Below are 18316 nucleotides of genomic sequence, written 5' to 3' on the forward strand. Positions count from 1 at the left end.
GCAATTAGTAAATATCTTGTAAATATCTTGTAAATATCTGGTAAGTATCTATAAATAGGAGTTGGAATGAAGAGGAGTGGGATCTGGATTCGGGTTGAGGTGTAAGAATTCTAGAGAGAGAAAGAATAGAAGGAGTTTCTTGCATCTTCAATAATTCATACACATTCTCTTTTTCTCTCCCTCTATATAAAAATATATATGACTTGGACTGCACAAGGTACCCCATCAACAAGTTTCTAGTTTCCCCCACCAAGAAAAGAAAAATGTTTGGAACAATTTCAGAAGAGATGGAAGTGCAAGTTTCAGCCACAGAAGCATGGCAACTCTACGGAATTAACGCTTCGGCTGGCAAGGCTCACTGAAGAAGAGCTCTCTGATGTCATTCACAAAATTGACATCATAGAAGGTGATGGAGGTGTTGGCACAATTCTCAAACTAACATTTCCACCAGATAATCAATCTATAAACACACAAACACATATTAGTGTGTCCAATTAAATGTATAATTTTTTTTTTTTCTTTCTCTTGTGTTATTATTTTAGACATTAGTATAATATGAGTGGAGCAAACAGACTGATTAATACAGATCTGATATGTTTTGTATTAATGAATATTGAATTAGGGACGCCGGTTTTTTCTTATTACAAGAAGAAGTTTACAAAGATGGATGAGAGTCGAGTGAAAGAAGCGGAGGTTATTGAAGGAGCATATCTTGACCTCTGAGTCTGTGCGACGGCGGTGGAATTCCGATTGATGTCAGTCTAGCAAAATCGCTTCTATAAGGTTTTGCAGTCAGTTCCCTTTAATGTTCTAGTGCTCTCTAAGGGTTTGGACTGGCTCAGGCTGAATCTGCTGAAATTTTCGGGCGTTGCAGTGAAGAGGATGATTGCCGGTGCAGTGAAGAGGATGATTGCAGGGGCATTTTGGAAAGAATAAAAGGGTAAAATGGATATTACAGTATTAATTTATTAATTTATGTTAAATTTTTGACGAAAAGGTAATTTTGCATAATATTAAAAAATTTAAAAATATTTATTATACACTTTTTCAAATAAAAAATAAAAAAATTACGAAAAATATATTTCAAGTGTTTTATGTACTTACATATAGTAATTGTTTAATGGGGAAGCTCTTCAACACATTAAAAATAAAAAAAGAAAAAGAAAAAAAAAAGGAACATGTCTCTTCATAAATATATGTCTCAACTACCTTTCATTGACATCAGAGGTATTTCATAAATACGTGTCCCAACGACCATTAAGCCATTACTTTTCTTTTTAGAAATTGCAAATGGTTTTAGTCACTTGGTCAATTTAATTAGAAATAATGTTTAATTTTTTATTTTTATAATATCTTATTACACACTTGTTGTAACACCCCCACATTTTCCACGCATAAGTTGATCAAGCTTATACACGAAAAACGAGGGATATCAAAAACAATTGGCAATATACAAGCATGGAATACAAAATGATGGAAATAAAAGAATTTAGACAGGAAAGAAACATTAAATAATACAACATCCATCCATCCTTTATTTAATACAGTACTTCATTACAACTTGGAAATCCTACGTCAGGGATCCCTAAATATAACCCTGAGAGTTCAACGTCAAAAGTAAATAAAAACTGAAACTGAAATACTACATAAAACTTCTACCCTGCACTGGATCGTAGGAGTAGATGAGTTCGGATGATGGTCCCACACTGCTAACCTCAGCCTTGAAACGGATACTGACCGTATCCTGAAATAACAACAATGGTGGGTCAACCCCACGAGCAAGTCCTCTCTACTATGACCCAAATCAGAGAATCAAATAAATTAATTATTATGAATCGGATGAGTGCTATATCTGTATACATCCTATGGGAACTATCCGATGTATAACATGACCTCAACCAGAATAGACGGTGATCACTTAGACTCACACTAGGTGGTCAAGTGTCGCCTTTCCCTACCCGGGAAATCAGCTATTATACATGGTGCACGGTACTGACAACACAGACTATAACGAACTACACAGTAATAACACCTCGCAAAGTACTGATGAATATACTGAGCATATAAATTAGGCAACACATGCCAACAATATTAATAAAGATACCGAGAATGTCAATTTAGGCAACACATGCCAATAATATTAATAAATATACCAAGTATGTCAGTTAGGCAACACATGCCAATAATATTAAACCACATACCCCGACAGCCACACATCTGTCTATCGCAACGAATGCATAAGATATAAATGAGTCTAAACTTATTAGTCAGCTCACATGGTTCTATATGGCAACACATCCATATAATATAAATGCGACATAATAAACAGTCCATTTATTCCCTGAAATGCACACAGCATAATAATCACGATTTATATACGATTAACAGTATAAACATCCCGTAAGATATCATGGATAATTTATCTGACTAAAACCATGGCCTTATTTAATTTAACAGTAATGTTTGATACCATTTAATACGATAATAACACTATTTATATTTAACAATGTCGTTAAATAAACCACATTAGTATCCGTACTGAGAATGAGCCAATAAATGCTTAGAAAAGATTAATCGGTCATAAGAATAAGTAACGGGTGTTAAAATAATAATTTCGTGGCCCGTTAAACCCGTAATTACCAACACAGTACCTAAAAATCCAAGTTTAAGGTTCTGGAATTTACAAAACAGGCCCTAGGGGTATTCTGGTAATTTCCAGCAGCTGTAGGGACCCCACACGCGCCCTCACGCGCCTCCCAGAGCCTCCCCACGCGCAGCCAAGCTTTCCCCACTCTCCCACGCGCCTCCACGCGCGTCTGGCGTCAGCCACGCGCTCCCACGCGCGCGCACGCGCTGCCACGCGCGCACTAAGGGTGCCTTGCTGACGTGTCACTTTCTGGTTGGTTGGCTGCATCCGGACTCCGTACTCGCGTCACACTGGATCATCTCACCCTATCTTCCCTCCATCCAACGCCCATAGATCCGGGTGTACCGCGGTATCATGGACCGCGATGCACCGGATCAATCAGACTCCACTAATGGCCAGGATGCGCGCGTACACCCTCCTATGGTGCGCCGCGTTGCACCGGATCACTCCGGTCGTCTCCCCCACTGCCGGCGACCGGAAAACTCGCCGGAAGGTCGCCGGAAATTGCAGAAAATGCCCGGAAAAATCTAGAAAATTCTAGAAAAATCCCTAAAGTCTTATTTAATTATTTTTAGCCATTAAAAATTTCATAGGACATTAAATAAATATATACCATCCTATATAATTAAAATTCCATTAATTGAATAAAATAAAATTAATAATTTATTAACCTCTAAACCTTGGCTCTATGCATAAAACTAAGCTAAACAATTAATTTATTAATTCAAAGGGGAAAAGTAGATAATAACTTGCCTTTTTGGATTTAAAATAAATCCGCCGGTCTGCGCGTAGTCGGGTAAAATTGCCTACACCGGTCCAAGCTTCTTTCTCTTTCTCTTTTCCTTTCACTCTTATAAAATAGCTCTCTAGAATTTATACTTTGCTTCTAACTCCCTTTTATTTTTTTCTAAGGCAAGCTAGTTAATTTATAGACAAAATATATAATATAAATTTTACAAATATCTAATTTATAATAACTTCTCACCCATTTCTCATATTCCTACCTATATGGCTTTAATTCCAACCATAACCATTGATGCAATCCTATCCTAATCTCTAATTCCATCATGACTTTGGTTTAATACTATTATTATTATTATAAATATTATTATTATTATTACTAATATTATTATTAATAAACTTTTATAATAATTATTATTATTATTATATTATTATTATTATTATTATTATTAAACTAATATAATTATTATTATTACAAAATAATACATTATATCATCATAATACTATATAACACAAATATAATACTTTAATTAACTAATAATGATTAATTTAAGCATAACCAACAAATGAAATTATTATTAATAATACATGCATAATTAAATGAATAAATTTACTATTTTAACATACACAATTAATTTACATGCACAATTAAATGAACTTAATATAATAATGTAGTATGCACAAATAAATAAAATTAATTAACCTAACACAAGATTAATTTAAATACATTCTTTAAAATTACGGGGTATTACATTCTCCCCCCCTAATAAAGGAATTTCGTCCCCGAAATTCACTACATACCTGTAGTAAAAAGTTCTGGATACTTGGCACGGATAATATCTTCCCGTTCCCAAGTAGACTCTGTAGCACTATGATGACTCCACTGTACACGTACTAATGGAATAGTCTTCGTGCGCAGTATCTGATTCCTACGATCGAGAATACAGTAAGGTTGTTCCAAATAGGTTGCATCGGGTTGCAACTCAATCTCACCCACATCAATGTGTTGGTATCGATCTTCATCCCGTAGAAATTTTCGCAGCATAGATACATGAAAAACATTATGTACCCTATGAAGATTATCTGGTAGAGCCAGACGATAAGCTACTGCCCCAATCCGATCTGTAATCATAAAAGGACCCACAAAACGAGGCGATAACTTACCCTTTGACCCAAACCGCATTACTCCCTTCATGGGAGAAACCTTAAGCAAAACCTGATCACCAACCTTAAACTCCAAAGCACGAGTTCGACGGTCAGCATAACTTTTCTGTCTGCTTTGAGCTGTACGCATCCGATCCCTAATGATAGCGATCTTTTCTGACGTGTCCTTAATAAACTCAGGACCCAAAAAGTTGTTCTCACCAACTCCAAGCCAACAGACAGGAGACCTACACGGTCTGCCGTACAAAGCCTCAAATGGTGCCATACCAATAGTTTTCTGATAACTATTGTTATAAGCAAACTCTGAAAGCGGCAAATATTCCTCCCAATTGCCCTTAAAATCAAGAACACATGCCCGCAACATGTCTTCTAAAATCTGATTAACTCGCTCAGTCTGTCCATCTGTTTGAGGATGATAAGCAGTGCTAAGATATAGTTCTGTACCCAAAGCCTGCTGAAAGCTCCTCCAAAATCCTGATACAAACTTCGGATCTCTATCTGATACGATGGACAATGGTACTCCATGAAGTTTCACCATTTCTGCAATATACAGCTTAGCATACTGTTCTGACGTAAAGTTTGACCGAACAGGCAGAAAGTGAGCGGACTTGGTCAATCTATCAACAATGACCCAAATAGAGTTGTGATTATGCTGTGAAGTAGGTAATCCCTCTATGAAGTCCATGGAAATACTCTCCCATTTCCACTCTGGTATGGGAAGTGGCTGTAACGATCCTGGCGGTCTCTGATGATCAATCTTAATCATCTGACAGGTGCTACATTTAGAGACAAAGATAGCTATATCTCTTTTCATGCCGGCCCACCAAAACTGGCGTTTCATGTCCTGATACATCTTGTCTCCCCCTGGATGTACAGAGAACTGAGAAGTGTGTGTCTCTCTCATCACAACATTTCTCAAATTATCAGCTGAAGGCACAATTAAACGTCCCTTGTACCTCAATCCTCCATCAGTCCCTATAGAATAAAAAGGAACATCTCCGGAGGCTAACTCCGAAACCCGATCAATACACTGTTGATCTGAGAGTTGCGCTTGAATGACCTGATGAATGATAGAAGGAGTTACTACCACACATGCCATAAAAGCGTCTGCTAACTCATCAACAGTCTTCAAAGCATCCCACTCTGTTGTAAACAAAGCTGAAAGGCTGACATAGGGTCGGCGGCTGAGTGCGTCTGCTACAACATTCGCTTTCCCTGGATGATACTGAATAGAGAAGTGATAGTCTTTCACGAATTCCAACCATCTGCGTTGTCTCATATTCAGTTCCCTCTGTGTGAACAAACACTGTAGACTCTTATGATCGCTAAACAATCGAAAAGTCTCCCCCAAAAGATAATGTCTCCAAATACGCAAGGCAAAAACCACTGCGGCGAGCTCTAGGTCGTGAGTCGGGTAATTAAGCTCATGAGGCTTAAGCTTCCTAGACCCATAAGAAACTGGTCGCTCTTCTTGCATCAACACACAACCCAAACCCTTCAGAGAAGCGTCGGTAAATACTAAATACTCGATTCCACTCTGAGGTGTGGCTAAGACAGGTGCAGAAGTTAACTTGCTCTTCAATTCAGCAAAAGCAGCCTGACAAGAATCATCCCATACAAATGGTACATTCTTCTTAGTCAGATGAGTAAGTGGACCCGCAATTTTGGAAAATCCCTGGATGAACCTGCGATAATACCCCGCCAATCCCAGAAAACTGCGAATCTCTGTCGGTGAGGTAGGCTGTCCCCACTCCATAACGGCCGCAACCTTGGCTGGATCTACTGCTAACCCTTCTTCTGACACTACATGACCTAGAAATTTGACCTCTTTCTGCCAAAATTCACACTTCTCAAACTTCGCAAACAACTGATGTTCTCGAAGTGTCTGCAATACTGTGCGTAAATGTCTGGCATGGTCCTTCTCCGACTTAGAGTAAACCAGAATATCATCAATGAAAACAATGACAAACTGATCTAAGTATTCTCTGAATACTCTATTCATCAAGTCCATAAAGACAGCTGGAGCGTTCGTTAAACCGAAAGGCATAACACGAAACTCATAAGATCCGTACCTCGTGAGAAATGCTGTCTTTGGAACATCTTGTTCTCTGACTCGTAGCTGATGATAACCAGACCTCAAATCGATCTTTGAGAAGTAAGTAGCTCCCTTCAACTGATCAAACAGGTCATCAATTCTGGGCAACGGGTACTTGTTGCGAATAGTGACCTTGTTCAGTTCTCTGTAATCAATACAAAGACGAAGAGATCCATCCTTCTTCTTGACAAACAGTACTGGTGCTCCCCATGGTGAAGTACTCCTGCGAATAAATCCCTGGCTGAGCAACTGTTGAATTTGATCTTTCAACTCTCGCATCTCCACTGGTGCCATTCGGTACGGCGCCTTAGCAATAGGCGTAGTGCCTGGAGCTAAATCAATAACGAAATCTATCTCTCGACTCGGTGGCAAGCCTGGAATTTCCTGGAATACATCCTGGAATTCCTGTACTACCGGGATGCTGTCAAGAGATACCGCAGTCGCTTCCTGTGAGTCCTCCTCAAGAACGAATAAATAAGTGCTAGGCCCTCTATCAGGTTGTGGTACAACAAGAAGATACATCTCCTGTCCTGGTATGGAAAATACAATAGACTTTTCGTAACAGTTAACCTGAGCATGGTACTGAGATAACCAGTCCATCCCAAGTATAACATCATACGAATACATATCTAACACTAACAAATTTGCAAGAAATCGAAGCCGGCCCATATCTATAAGGATATCACCGCTATACTCTCGTAAAATTGCGCCAACTCCCAATGGTGTATAAATATTAAGAGGTTGGTCACATAACTGAGTCGTCATACCAGATAAGATAACAAAAGATCTAGACACAAAAGAATGTGATGCACCAGTGTCAAACAGTATACGAGCAGTTCTACCATGTATAGAAAACATACCCTCAATAGCCTGAGGAGCCTGCGCATTATGTGGCATGAAGTTATAAACTCTGCCATGATGCAATTGCTGTGGAGGTTGTCCCGGAGGAAATGGTGGTGCTGGAAGTGCCGGAATATTTTGAACTTGCCCACGTGGCATCGGTGGGGCCGGTAGAGGTAACGGCTGATTAGGTCTCGGCTGCCCATACTGTCCCTGTTTAGCTTTGGGACACATCTTGGCCGGATGCCCAATCTCTCTACAGTGATAACAACGTCCCGTAAAAGGACCTGCCTGCCTTCTCTGTTGATTTCCCGACCACTGTTCCTGTCCGGTCTGAGGTATCCCACCTTGTCTACCCTGATTAGGGACTCCATCCCTCTGCACATCTAGGTTTCCTTTGTTTTTCTTCCAAGGTTGATGTCCTTGAAATCTGCCCCGATCATTGGACCTGGTACCACTGCTGCTTCCTTTCTCCACTGTCTGGTAGTCTCGGTTAGTCCGCTTATCTCCCTTGGACTTCCGGTAATCACTCCTCATCTGGCAGTGCTGTAAGGCGGCATTAACCACCTGGATATAAGTAGTATATGCCGGACTACCTAAGATCACCACTTTAATCGGCCATATCAACCCCTTCACAAAGTGGTCTCGCTTCTTTTCTTCCGTATTGACCTCCTCTGGTGCAAATAATGACAAATTAATGAACTTCTGTTCATACTCAGCCACAGTCATATCTTCCTGTTGCAGATCCAGAAATTCAGTCTTCATCGCTGATCTTACTGACATAGGAAAATACTTGTCGTCAAAGCGTGTCTGAAATTCAGCATACGTCAATCTGGTCCTCTCATCGACAGTAGTAATAGACTCCCACCACTGCAATGCATTGCCTATCAGCATAAACGTAGCCAGCATCTGTTTCTGCACTTCGGTACAGATTACCATCCGAAGATGACGCTCGCTCTCCTGTTTCCACTGATATGCTAACAGGACATCTGTGGACCCTGCAAATGTTGGTGGATTTCCCCGGATGAACGAGTGACGAACTTTGTCCCATGACATTGGCTGTGCCACTGGTTCAGGAACAGGTACTATCGGAGGAGGTTGCTGGTTTCGTAGAGCAGATGCTACTCCTGCTGCCACCGCTCGTGCAATGATATCAGCAACTTGAGGAGAAAATTCCTGATTCTCATTTTGAGTTGGGGAAATACTGCGATGACGGTTCGCATTCCTTGTCCCACGCCGAGACATCCTTCTTTTAAATTCAGAAAAATCTAACGTCAGTACATTATAATGGACCGACTAAAAGAATACAAAGAACCCTAATACTTAGGCTCTAATTATCAGAATACACAACGCGGAAGTATAGTAATCACAGATCCCTAAGACACTCGAACCTGGAATGCTCTGATACCAACTGTAACACCCCCACATTTTCCACGCATAAGTTGATCAAGCTTATACACGAAAAACGAGGGATATCAAAAACAATTGGCAATATACAAGCATGGAATACAAAATGATGGAAATAAAAGAATTTAGACAGGAAAGAAACATTAAATAATACAACATCCATCCATCCTTTATTTAATACAGTACTTCATTACAACTTGGAAATCCTACGTCAGGGATCCCTAAATATAACCCTGAGAGTTCAACGTCAAAAGTAAATAAAAACTGAAACTGAAATACTACATAAAACTTCTACCCTGCACTGGATCGTAGGAGTAGATGAGTTCGGATGATGGTCCCACACTGCTAACCTCAGCCTTGAAACGGATACTGACCGTATCCTGAAATAACAACAATGGTGGGTCAACCCCACGAGCAAGTCCTCTCTACTATGACCCAAATCAGAGAATCAAATAAATTAATTATTATGAATCGGATGAGTGCTATATCTGTATACATCCTATGGGAACTATCCGATGTATAACATGACCTCAACCAGAATAGACGGTGATCACTTAGACTCACACTAGGTGGTCAAGTGTCGCCTTTCCCTACCCGGGAAATCAGCTATTATACATGGTGCACGGTACTGACAACACAGACTATAACGAACTACACAGTAATAACACCTCGCAAAGTACTGATGAATATACTGAGCATATAAATTAGGCAACACATGCCAACAATATTAATAAAGATACCGAGAATGTCAATTTAGGCAACACATGCCAATAATATTAATAAATATACCAAGTATGTCAGTTAGGCAACACATGCCAATAATATTAAACCACATACCCCGACAGCCACACATCTGTCTATCGCAACGAATGCATAAGGTATAAATGAGTCTAAACTTATTAGTCAGCTCACATGGTTCTATATGGCAACACATCCATATAATATAAATGCGACATAATAAACAGTCCATTTATTCCCTGAAATGCACACAGCATAATAATCATGATTTATATACGATTAACAGTATAAACATCCCGTAAGATATCATGGATAATTTATCTGACTAAAACCATGGCCTTATTTAATTTAACAGTAATGTTTGATACCATTTAATACGATAATAACACTATTTATATTTAACAATGTCGTTAAATAAACCACATTAGTATCCGTACTGAGAATGAGCCAATAAATGCTTAGAAAAGATTAATCGGTCATAAGAATAAGTAACGGGTGTTAAAATAATAATTTCGTGGCCCGTTAAACCCGTAATTACCAACACAGTACCTAAAAATCCAAGTTTAAGGTTCTGGAATTTACAAAACAGGCCCTAGGGGTATTCTGGTAATTTCCAGCAGCTGTAGGGACCCCACACGCGCCCTCACGCGCCTCCCAGAGCCTCCCCACGCGCAGCCAAGCTTTCCCCACTCTCCCACGCGCCTCCACGCGCGTCTGGCGTCAGCCACGCGCTCCCACGCGCGCGCACGCGCTGCCACGCGCGCACTAAGGGTGCCTTGCTGACGTGTCACTTTCTGGTTGGTTGGCTGCATCCGGACTCCGTACTCGCGTCACACTGGATCATCTCACCCTATCTTCCCTCCATCCAACGCCCATAGATCCGGGTGTACCGCGGTATCATGGACCGCGATGCACCGGATCAATCAGACTCCACTAATGGCCAGGATGCGCGCGTACACCCTCCTATGGTGCGCCGCGTTGCACCGGATCACTCCGGTCGTCTCCCCCACTGCCGGCGACCGGAAAACTCGCCGGAAGGTCGCCGGAAATTGCAGAAAATGCCCGGAAAAATCTAGAAAATTCTAGAAAAATCCCTAAAGTCTTATTTAATTATTTTTAGCCATTAAAAATTTCATAGGACATTAAATAAATATATACCATCCTATATAATTAAAATTCCATTAATTGAATAAAATAAAATTAATAATTTATTAACCTCTAAACCTTGGCTCTATGCATAAAACTAAGCTAAACAATTAATTTATTAATTCAAAGGGGAAAAGTAGATAATAACTTGCCTTTTTGGATTTAAAATAAATCCGCCGGTCTGCGCGTAGTCGGGTAAAATTGCCTACACCGGTCCAAGCTTCTTTCTCTTTCTCTTTTCCTTTCACTCTTATAAAATAGCTCTCTAGAATTTATACTTTGCTTCTAACTCCCTTTTATTTTTTTCTAAGGCAAGCTAGTTAATTTATAGACAAAATATATAATATAAATTTTACAAATATCTAATTTATAATAACTTCTCACCCATTTCTCATATTCCTACCTATATGGCTTTAATTCCAACCATAACCATTGATGCAATCCTATCCTAATCTCTAATTCCATCATGACTTTGGTTTAATACTATTATTATTATTATAAATATTATTATTATTATTACTAATATTATTATTAATAAACTTTTATAATAATAATTATTATTATTATATTATTATTATTATTATTATTATTAAACTAATATAATTATTATTATTACAAAATAATACATTATATCATCATAATACTATATAACACAAATATAATACTTTAATTAACTAATAATGATTAATTTAAGCATAACCAACAAATGAAATTATTATTAATAATACATGCATAATTAAATGAATAAATTTACTATTTTAACATACACAATTAATTTACATGCACAATTAAATGAACTTAATATAATAATGTAGTATGCACAAATAAATAAAATTAATTAACCTAACACAAGATTAATTTAAATACATTCTTTAAAATTACGGGGTATTACACTTGTAAATTCACTCTTTTTAATAAAAAAAAATCCAATATGCAAATTTTATTAAATAAACATTGAGTGAATGAGCACATAAATAAAATGTCCTATTTTAAAAATAAAATAAAATAAATAAAATGTCCTATTTTTTTATCACACAAAAGACAATCACACTTGCCAATCTTCCTTAAAGTCAATTACAAAAAGTTTTGACTTCCGTCCCTTAAGGTCGGATTATCCAAGTATGCATATCGACAAGTGGCAAGCGGATAGCAAAAATCCATTATAAGTTTAATTCAAAGACGATAAAAATTGCTTAGGGGATGATAAATTGAAGAAGGGTATATTATTTATAGTAAATGAAATGACTGCTTTGCAAAAAGAAAAAAGTATGGCCGCAAATTCAAAATATTTAGTTGAGTAAGAAGTTATTGGAGTCCAGTTTAAAAAATGGAATTTTTTTGGTGTATCTTCAGCAATGAAAATATGCAATATATTAATAAAAAAATGAAAAATAAAACCGGACAAAAAAAAAAAAAGCCCGTGTATTCATTAATCATTATGAAAATGGTTTGAAATTTCCCCATCTCATATTACATTGGAAAGGAAGGAGGTGCTTTTCTTTTAGTAATTTTATTTCACTTAAAAGTTAAAATCCAAATTTCTTACTTCTTATTTATTTATTTTTTAAGAAAAGGTTATATCTTGTACACTAATAATTTGGTGATAAAAAGTTGAAATTGATAGTTGAATAGTGAGCACATTTAGTATAATAGGGCCAAAACGAAGTGGGAGAGTGTAGGGCAGTTGTATTACAATAAGACAGGACGCAGAAATATAGGGGACAGATGTACAAAACCCCAATCGCATTCACATTTGTATGCTTTTAAACGTCTGGTTTATTGTCTCTCTCATTCATTTTTGTACTAAAGAGGCAAATGACGAAACAACCATGGAATACATTACTGAAACATGGGTGTTCTGTAATTTTCTTAATTCTTTTTATTAATTATATTTTTAATTTCCTTTTGACTATAAATTTCGTTGAACACAGTATTATGACAGTAAGTAATTTATTTTGTTTCCTGGTAATATTTTGACTTGTTTTAACTGTTCAAAAGTCCAGATGCAGAGTACGAGAAAACGTGGAGGACATTGAAGGCTCACATGTCACATAGTCAAGTCGTGTTCATCCAATAACTTATGAGTGTGTGTAGCCAAACTATTGGCTGACCCATGATAATGCCGTGGTCATCCACATAATTGTCCGGTAACGCGGAAATTCGATGTTCCTCAATCCTATCCATGGTCTTAATCCAATATTTATGAATAACCTAATTAAACATACTTATAAGTATAGATGTTTAGTCGTATTTATTTTTAAAATTTTTGGAGGACCATGCGGGGCATATGGTGTTGCTAGTGTATGCTACTTCCCTGTCCACCCATAAACTCAATCCACCTTTCATATTAACATTTCAAAAAATTCGCAAACTTAGAACGGTTCAGTCACATTAATGATTAATATTATAATCTATTGTCTTATTAATGCTCTCTCTCTCTCATATTTGGCTTTTCTGAAAACACCCCAAAATAGTCTCTTACTAGTGCTTCATCATTCATGAATTGACGGTTCTGATATATATATATATATGTGTGTGTGTGAGATTATATATGTATATGTATATAGAGTTGTTTTAGTTTTTGTTTGGCTTTCTGGGAAAGTTGATTCCTTTTAATTAGAAGAGATGGATTTCCGTTGAGGAAAAGATGATCTTGTCTTGTGGATAGAAATTTTATCTGGGTATCTCACATTTGGTTCGATCGCGTGAATTGTACGTTGTTCCCAAAGTTTGAATACTTTTCGACAAAATTCTCATATTTCTCTTGGGTTTTCTTTCCATAGATTGCGCCGAACTAGGGGGTGTTCTCGGAATTTCGGGTACATGTCATTTTCCCGGAAAATATACATATATATATCTATGATCCTTAGCGTTTTTTCCTTGTTAGCTTTTGATTTACTTTGAATCGTCCGACTTTTGTGAACAGAGTTGAGTTTTCTTAAAGGGTAATGGAAAATTAGTACTTCGCTTGGGTTCTTACCAATTGATCGAGATACAATTTCGCCGGAATCTCACTTTCCCGGTACCGTAAAAAGGTTGAATTGACAACATTGGCGATGGTGACTCTCTTTCTCCATATCTATATATAGAGAGTGAGTTTAGAGAAAGAAATTGAAGTATTTTCCTTTTTTCCCCATAAATTACTAGCTGTCTAAACGTCAAAATATAGAAATCTTGTAGACCAAGGATAGAAAATCCCGAAGGTCTCTCCCTCTCTCTGTGTTTTACCTTTTTGTTCTTTGGGTTCCTCTGTTTTCAGGGTTAGGAGAGAGAACAAGTAATAAATCTCTGTCTCTCTCTGTAATCATGATTTTCGACATTTCGTCAATGAAATCGAACCTGGAATGCTTCCTCGATTGCACAACACCAGCAGTCCCATCCCAATTCTTACCCAAGGTATGTTTTTCCTTTTTCATTTTTCTTTTTAGTTTTGATTTGAGGTGGTTTCTTCACAAAATTTCATTTCTTTTACTGAAACTAACTCATATATATTTATATATGTATATATTTATGTGCATCTGTGTGTGTGTGTGTTTTTTTTTTTTTTTTTTTGATTGCTTACATATTTTATGATGAATGATTTATTGCAGAGTGAGACTAGAAACCTTAACAGGCTTTGGCATCCTTGGGAGAGAGAAAAAGTTGAGTATTTTACATTGGCTGATCTTTGGAATTGTTATGATGAATGGAGTGCTTATGGTGCTGGAGTTCCAATCAATTTGGACAATGGCGAAACCCTAATTCAGTACTACGTCCCCTATCTATCTGCACTTCAAATTTTTACCAGTAGTCCATCGTTGAATGGTCTAAGGTATCACTTCCATTCTTTACATTTTTAAGTTGATACAGTTTAGAGCAAACTTCATTAGTAGTATAACCAAATATATGTGAACTTTATTCGAGTCTTGTATTTTAAATGCGTTCATTTGATTGGTTTCAAAGGTTTTAAGTTGTTTAGCTGACTTTCTTAAAGCACTATTATGAATTACTCGCAGTTTGTCGATTTGTCGATTAGTTGTTTTTTATTAGTACTACCATTTTCTGTTAGATATAGTAATCGAAATGCTTAAACTTCCCTATGGATTGTTTTAAGCTTATTGAATTTAGTGCTTAAATCCCTTTTTGGTTTGAGACCTTGCACTTCTGTAAATTGTTGGTTTCAATTTAATTAATGTTCAGATTTGTCTATGATATCTAGCCAAGCACTCATTTTATGTTTGGTTGTGTATCTATCAAAGTCATTACAAAACTAAATTCGAATTGATTCCCAAATAGGGATGAGATGGAGTCCGTGTGTGAGGCGAGGGATTCATTCAGTGATTCATTCAGCGAAGAGAGCGAGAGCGAGAAGCAATCGGGATGGGATGGATGGTCCTCCGAGGATGGAGGGTTGGAGCAAGAGAGTCTCTGGCATTTGAATGATAGGTTGGGCTACCTTTACTTTCAGTACTTTGAGAGATCAACTCCTTATGGAAGAGTTCCCCTCAAGGATAAGGTACTCATTATCAGTTCATGTTGCTCTTGTGAGTTGGGAAAAGCTTGATTGTAGCTTTCTTATGTTCTTTACTTTCGTTAAAGTTTATCTCTTCTATACATATATTTTTTCTATAATTATTGTAATAGAAGTGAAGAGAACAATGGAAATTATTATGGATATGTTGGAACCATTTTAAATCCTTTTCACAGTGAGCATCTGATAAATATCTAATGGAATTTTTGACCGACCTTGTTTTTCTCGAGTTATTTTCTATTAAAGTATTGATGTTGTCAATATAGATTCATCTTTATTATATTCTCCCTTCCACCTTGTCCCTATCTCTTGTATGAATTAATAACATACTTATTTCTTCTTCATTTGTGGGTAATTGAATTATTATGTTTCTTGAGCATGTGCTCTTTCTTTTGATGTATTTTTATTTTTAATACTAATTGTTGGGAGGATAAAGAAAATCTAATTCTGATTCCATGTGAAACACGAGGTTTCAATTTTTTGGATGATTCTGACAATTTATGCTCTATTTTTATATGATTTCTCTACCATACGAAATCAAGTGAATTAAATTGACATTTTTGGCTCTTTGCTTTCAGATCAGTGGATTAGCACAAAGATACTCTGGGTTAATGTCATTGAGAAGTGTAGATCTTTCACCGGCTAGTTGGATGGCAGTTGCCTGGTCGGTCTCTCTCTCTCACGCGCGCACGCACACATATTGTATTGTGCCACTTCTCCAGCCCCAGTGGCAACTGTGTATTATCTTGAAAGCTTAAACATAATTTACTTCAACAGACACAGACTGGGGCTTTGAAGTGACTAATTTTTTCCATTGAAAACTAAAAGTGACTTCTGTTCATGCAATGGTGCATGTATCATTTTCTTCATTAATCTGAAAATCTGAATAAGGAATAGAGATTGCGTAAGTAATTTGATTGATGTCAATAACATCAGGTATCCAATTTATCATATTCCTATGGGAAGGACCATAAAGGACTTGCACACATGCTTCCTCACTTACCACACGCTGTCATCTTCTTTCCAAGGTATACTCTTGTTCCTTTTTTTGACATAAAGCTTTGTTTATATCCTTTTCCGGAAATTGATTTATTGTACATTGTATGTTTTTTTATTTTATAAATATGCATCTCCAATATGTGTATCAATTTGCAGATATGGACCTTGAAGATGACATGGGAGGTGCAGGAAGGAAAGGAAAGGAAGTGGAGGGAATCTCACTTCCTGCATTTGGTTTGGCCACTTATAAGATGCAAGGAAATGTGTGGGTGTCGAGCAGGAGTGGTCGGGACCAGGAGAGGCTGGTGTCGCTTTTGAGCGTGGCAGATTCATGGCTAAAGCAGCTGGGGGTTCAACACCATGACTTCAACTACTTCACGGGGAATCGGCGTGGCTGAAAACCATAATACAACTTTGGAATTGGTTTGGTACCCAGGAAATTGATTTTGTACTATAGTCACTTTCTTTGGCCTTTGTGTTGTTGGTTTGAGGGATGTTCTTGAAAATGTGAAGATTTTAGTTGATATATCACTTTTTCAGCTTCATCAATGACCCTTTCTCCATGACAGCCCATTTTCAGATTTTAGGGATGAGTGGACCCTCTTTTTTGCCTGTCTGGGAGATTTGTGTGTTTCAAAACTATTTCTGCATAGGACAGGTTTAAGAGATGAGATGAGAAATGTAGCAGATGAGATGAGGAGGGGTTGGTTAGTTCATGGGGCTCTTAAAACTGTGAACTTTTTTCACTGTTGTATCATATGTTTTCTCCTGTTATATGGAATTCACAATTCAGTCTGCGTTTTCTCTTTTTGTCTTTTATTTGTTATCATGGCAAGTAATTCAGACATTCAATTTGTTTCCGTTGAAATTTGAACCCTCCATATTTTACTTCAGAAAATTCAACAATGTGCATTAAGAGGGAATATATTTTAAACTTCAAAAAATATGAGTGGGCGTACACAAAATTGGAGGCTTTTACCATGATGTTTCTCATAATTTTTGGTTAAATGGTATGTTGTATTGTACTACACCAAAATAGCTCTCCCTTCCTCCCTATATGAACCTTTACAATTAAATTTTCTTTGCTTCTCCATTTGGTGCGTAATAAGTGATGTGATAACGTTGTGGAGTTTGGTAGGTTGAGGTTTTGGGGGAAGTTTCTGATTGCCAAGAGATGAGGAGAAAAGGTGGATTGGATTCTAGCTTCTAGATAACTCGAAAACCAGAAGAAAGGTGGGTCCGAAATGTTGGAGCCACAAGTTTCAGCATCGTGAATCACATTTCAATATGGTATATCCTAAGCCTCTTGTTTTGTGCAATTAACCACCACTTATTATTGATCACTAAATCAAAAAGGGCTTTAAGATTTGTGATTTTTAAGCAAAATTAAGAGCACCTCACTCTCTATGTAATTAACGAAGTTCATAAACTCTCGTAACTTTGCTCATTTCTATGCGGTGCTTAATAGATTGAGGTTTGATTACTCAGTAAGAAAAATGGGATAAAATTTTGTTGCCATTTGTACACTTGGTTTCTGTATGAGGAGGATATTCTGATTGACTTGTCAACAAGAAAAGATAAGGGCATATTCCTTACACTTCATGTATTGTATTCTTATCTTACCTTCCATTTACACAATTGTCCAAGCAATAATTGTCCCTTCTCATCCTAAACTTGATGCTATTGCTGAATTGGGCTACCTCCAAAGCTCTTACCAATTGAGGTCGGTCTCTTGACAAATTCAAAATGGTCACCAAATAACAAATTCAGCTTCTTTAACACCTTTAATATTACTCAAGTCCATCACTGTTTTAATGTACTATAATAAATTTATGTTTTGTTCTGACAACCATCAACCCCCACATGAATGATGTGTCCTGCTCGTGATTCATGTATGTTTTGTTTTGACTTGGATCACCATGATTTTTGCCTTTATGGGAGTGCAGCCCAATATGTTTATCCACCTGGACATCAGTCCAAACACATAGTAGGGAAACTCATCATTTCTCATCCTATCCAAACAAATACC

General features: G+C 37.2%; 1 protein-coding gene across 4 annotated transcripts; it reads left to right on the forward strand.

The window, feature by feature from the left end:
* Positions 1 to 13045: 13045 nt before the first annotated feature.
* On the forward strand, positions 13046 to 17098 carry LOC132308880 (uncharacterized). Of its 4 annotated transcripts, none has more exons than XM_059807155.1 (7): positions 13046 to 13870; positions 14038 to 14174; positions 14369 to 14589; positions 15054 to 15273; positions 15867 to 15952; positions 16225 to 16316; positions 16444 to 17098. In XM_059807155.1, exons 2-7 carry the CDS (start codon positions 14085 to 14087, stop codon positions 16683 to 16685), a joined length of 951 nt encoding a protein of 316 aa, XP_059663138.1. In that variant the 5' UTR covers positions 13046 to 13870; positions 14038 to 14084; the 3' UTR covers positions 16686 to 17098. The 4 variants fall into 4 exon arrangements, with proteins under 4 accessions (XP_059663138.1, XP_059663140.1, XP_059663139.1 ...); XM_059807157.1 differs by having other exon boundaries at positions 13046 to 13837; XM_059807156.1 differs by having other exon boundaries at positions 13046 to 13597; positions 13705 to 14174.
* The last annotated feature ends 1218 nt before the right edge of the window (positions 17099 to 18316 follow it).

The sequence above is a fragment of the Cornus florida genome, unplaced genomic scaffold (assembly GCF_030987335.1).
Source record: "Cornus florida cultivar Cherokee Brave unplaced genomic scaffold, ASM3098733v1 CherokeeBrave_3.0.0_Hap2_Chr05, whole genome shotgun sequence".
NCBI lineage: Eukaryota > Viridiplantae > Streptophyta > Magnoliopsida > Cornales > Cornaceae > Cornus > Cornus florida.

Coding starts and splice junctions, on each gene's coding strand:
- LOC132308880 (XM_059807154.1), top strand. CDS start 14,085: ATGATTTTCGACATTTCGTCAATGAAATCGAACCTGGAATGCTTCCTC. Junction 15,953..16,224: donor AGTTGGATGGCAGTTGCCTG/GTCGGTCTCTCT, acceptor CAATAACATCAG/GTATCCAATTTATCATATTC. Junction 16,317..16,443: donor GCTGTCATCTTCTTTCCAAG/GTATACTCTTGT, acceptor ATCAATTTGCAG/ATATGGACCTTGAAGATGAC.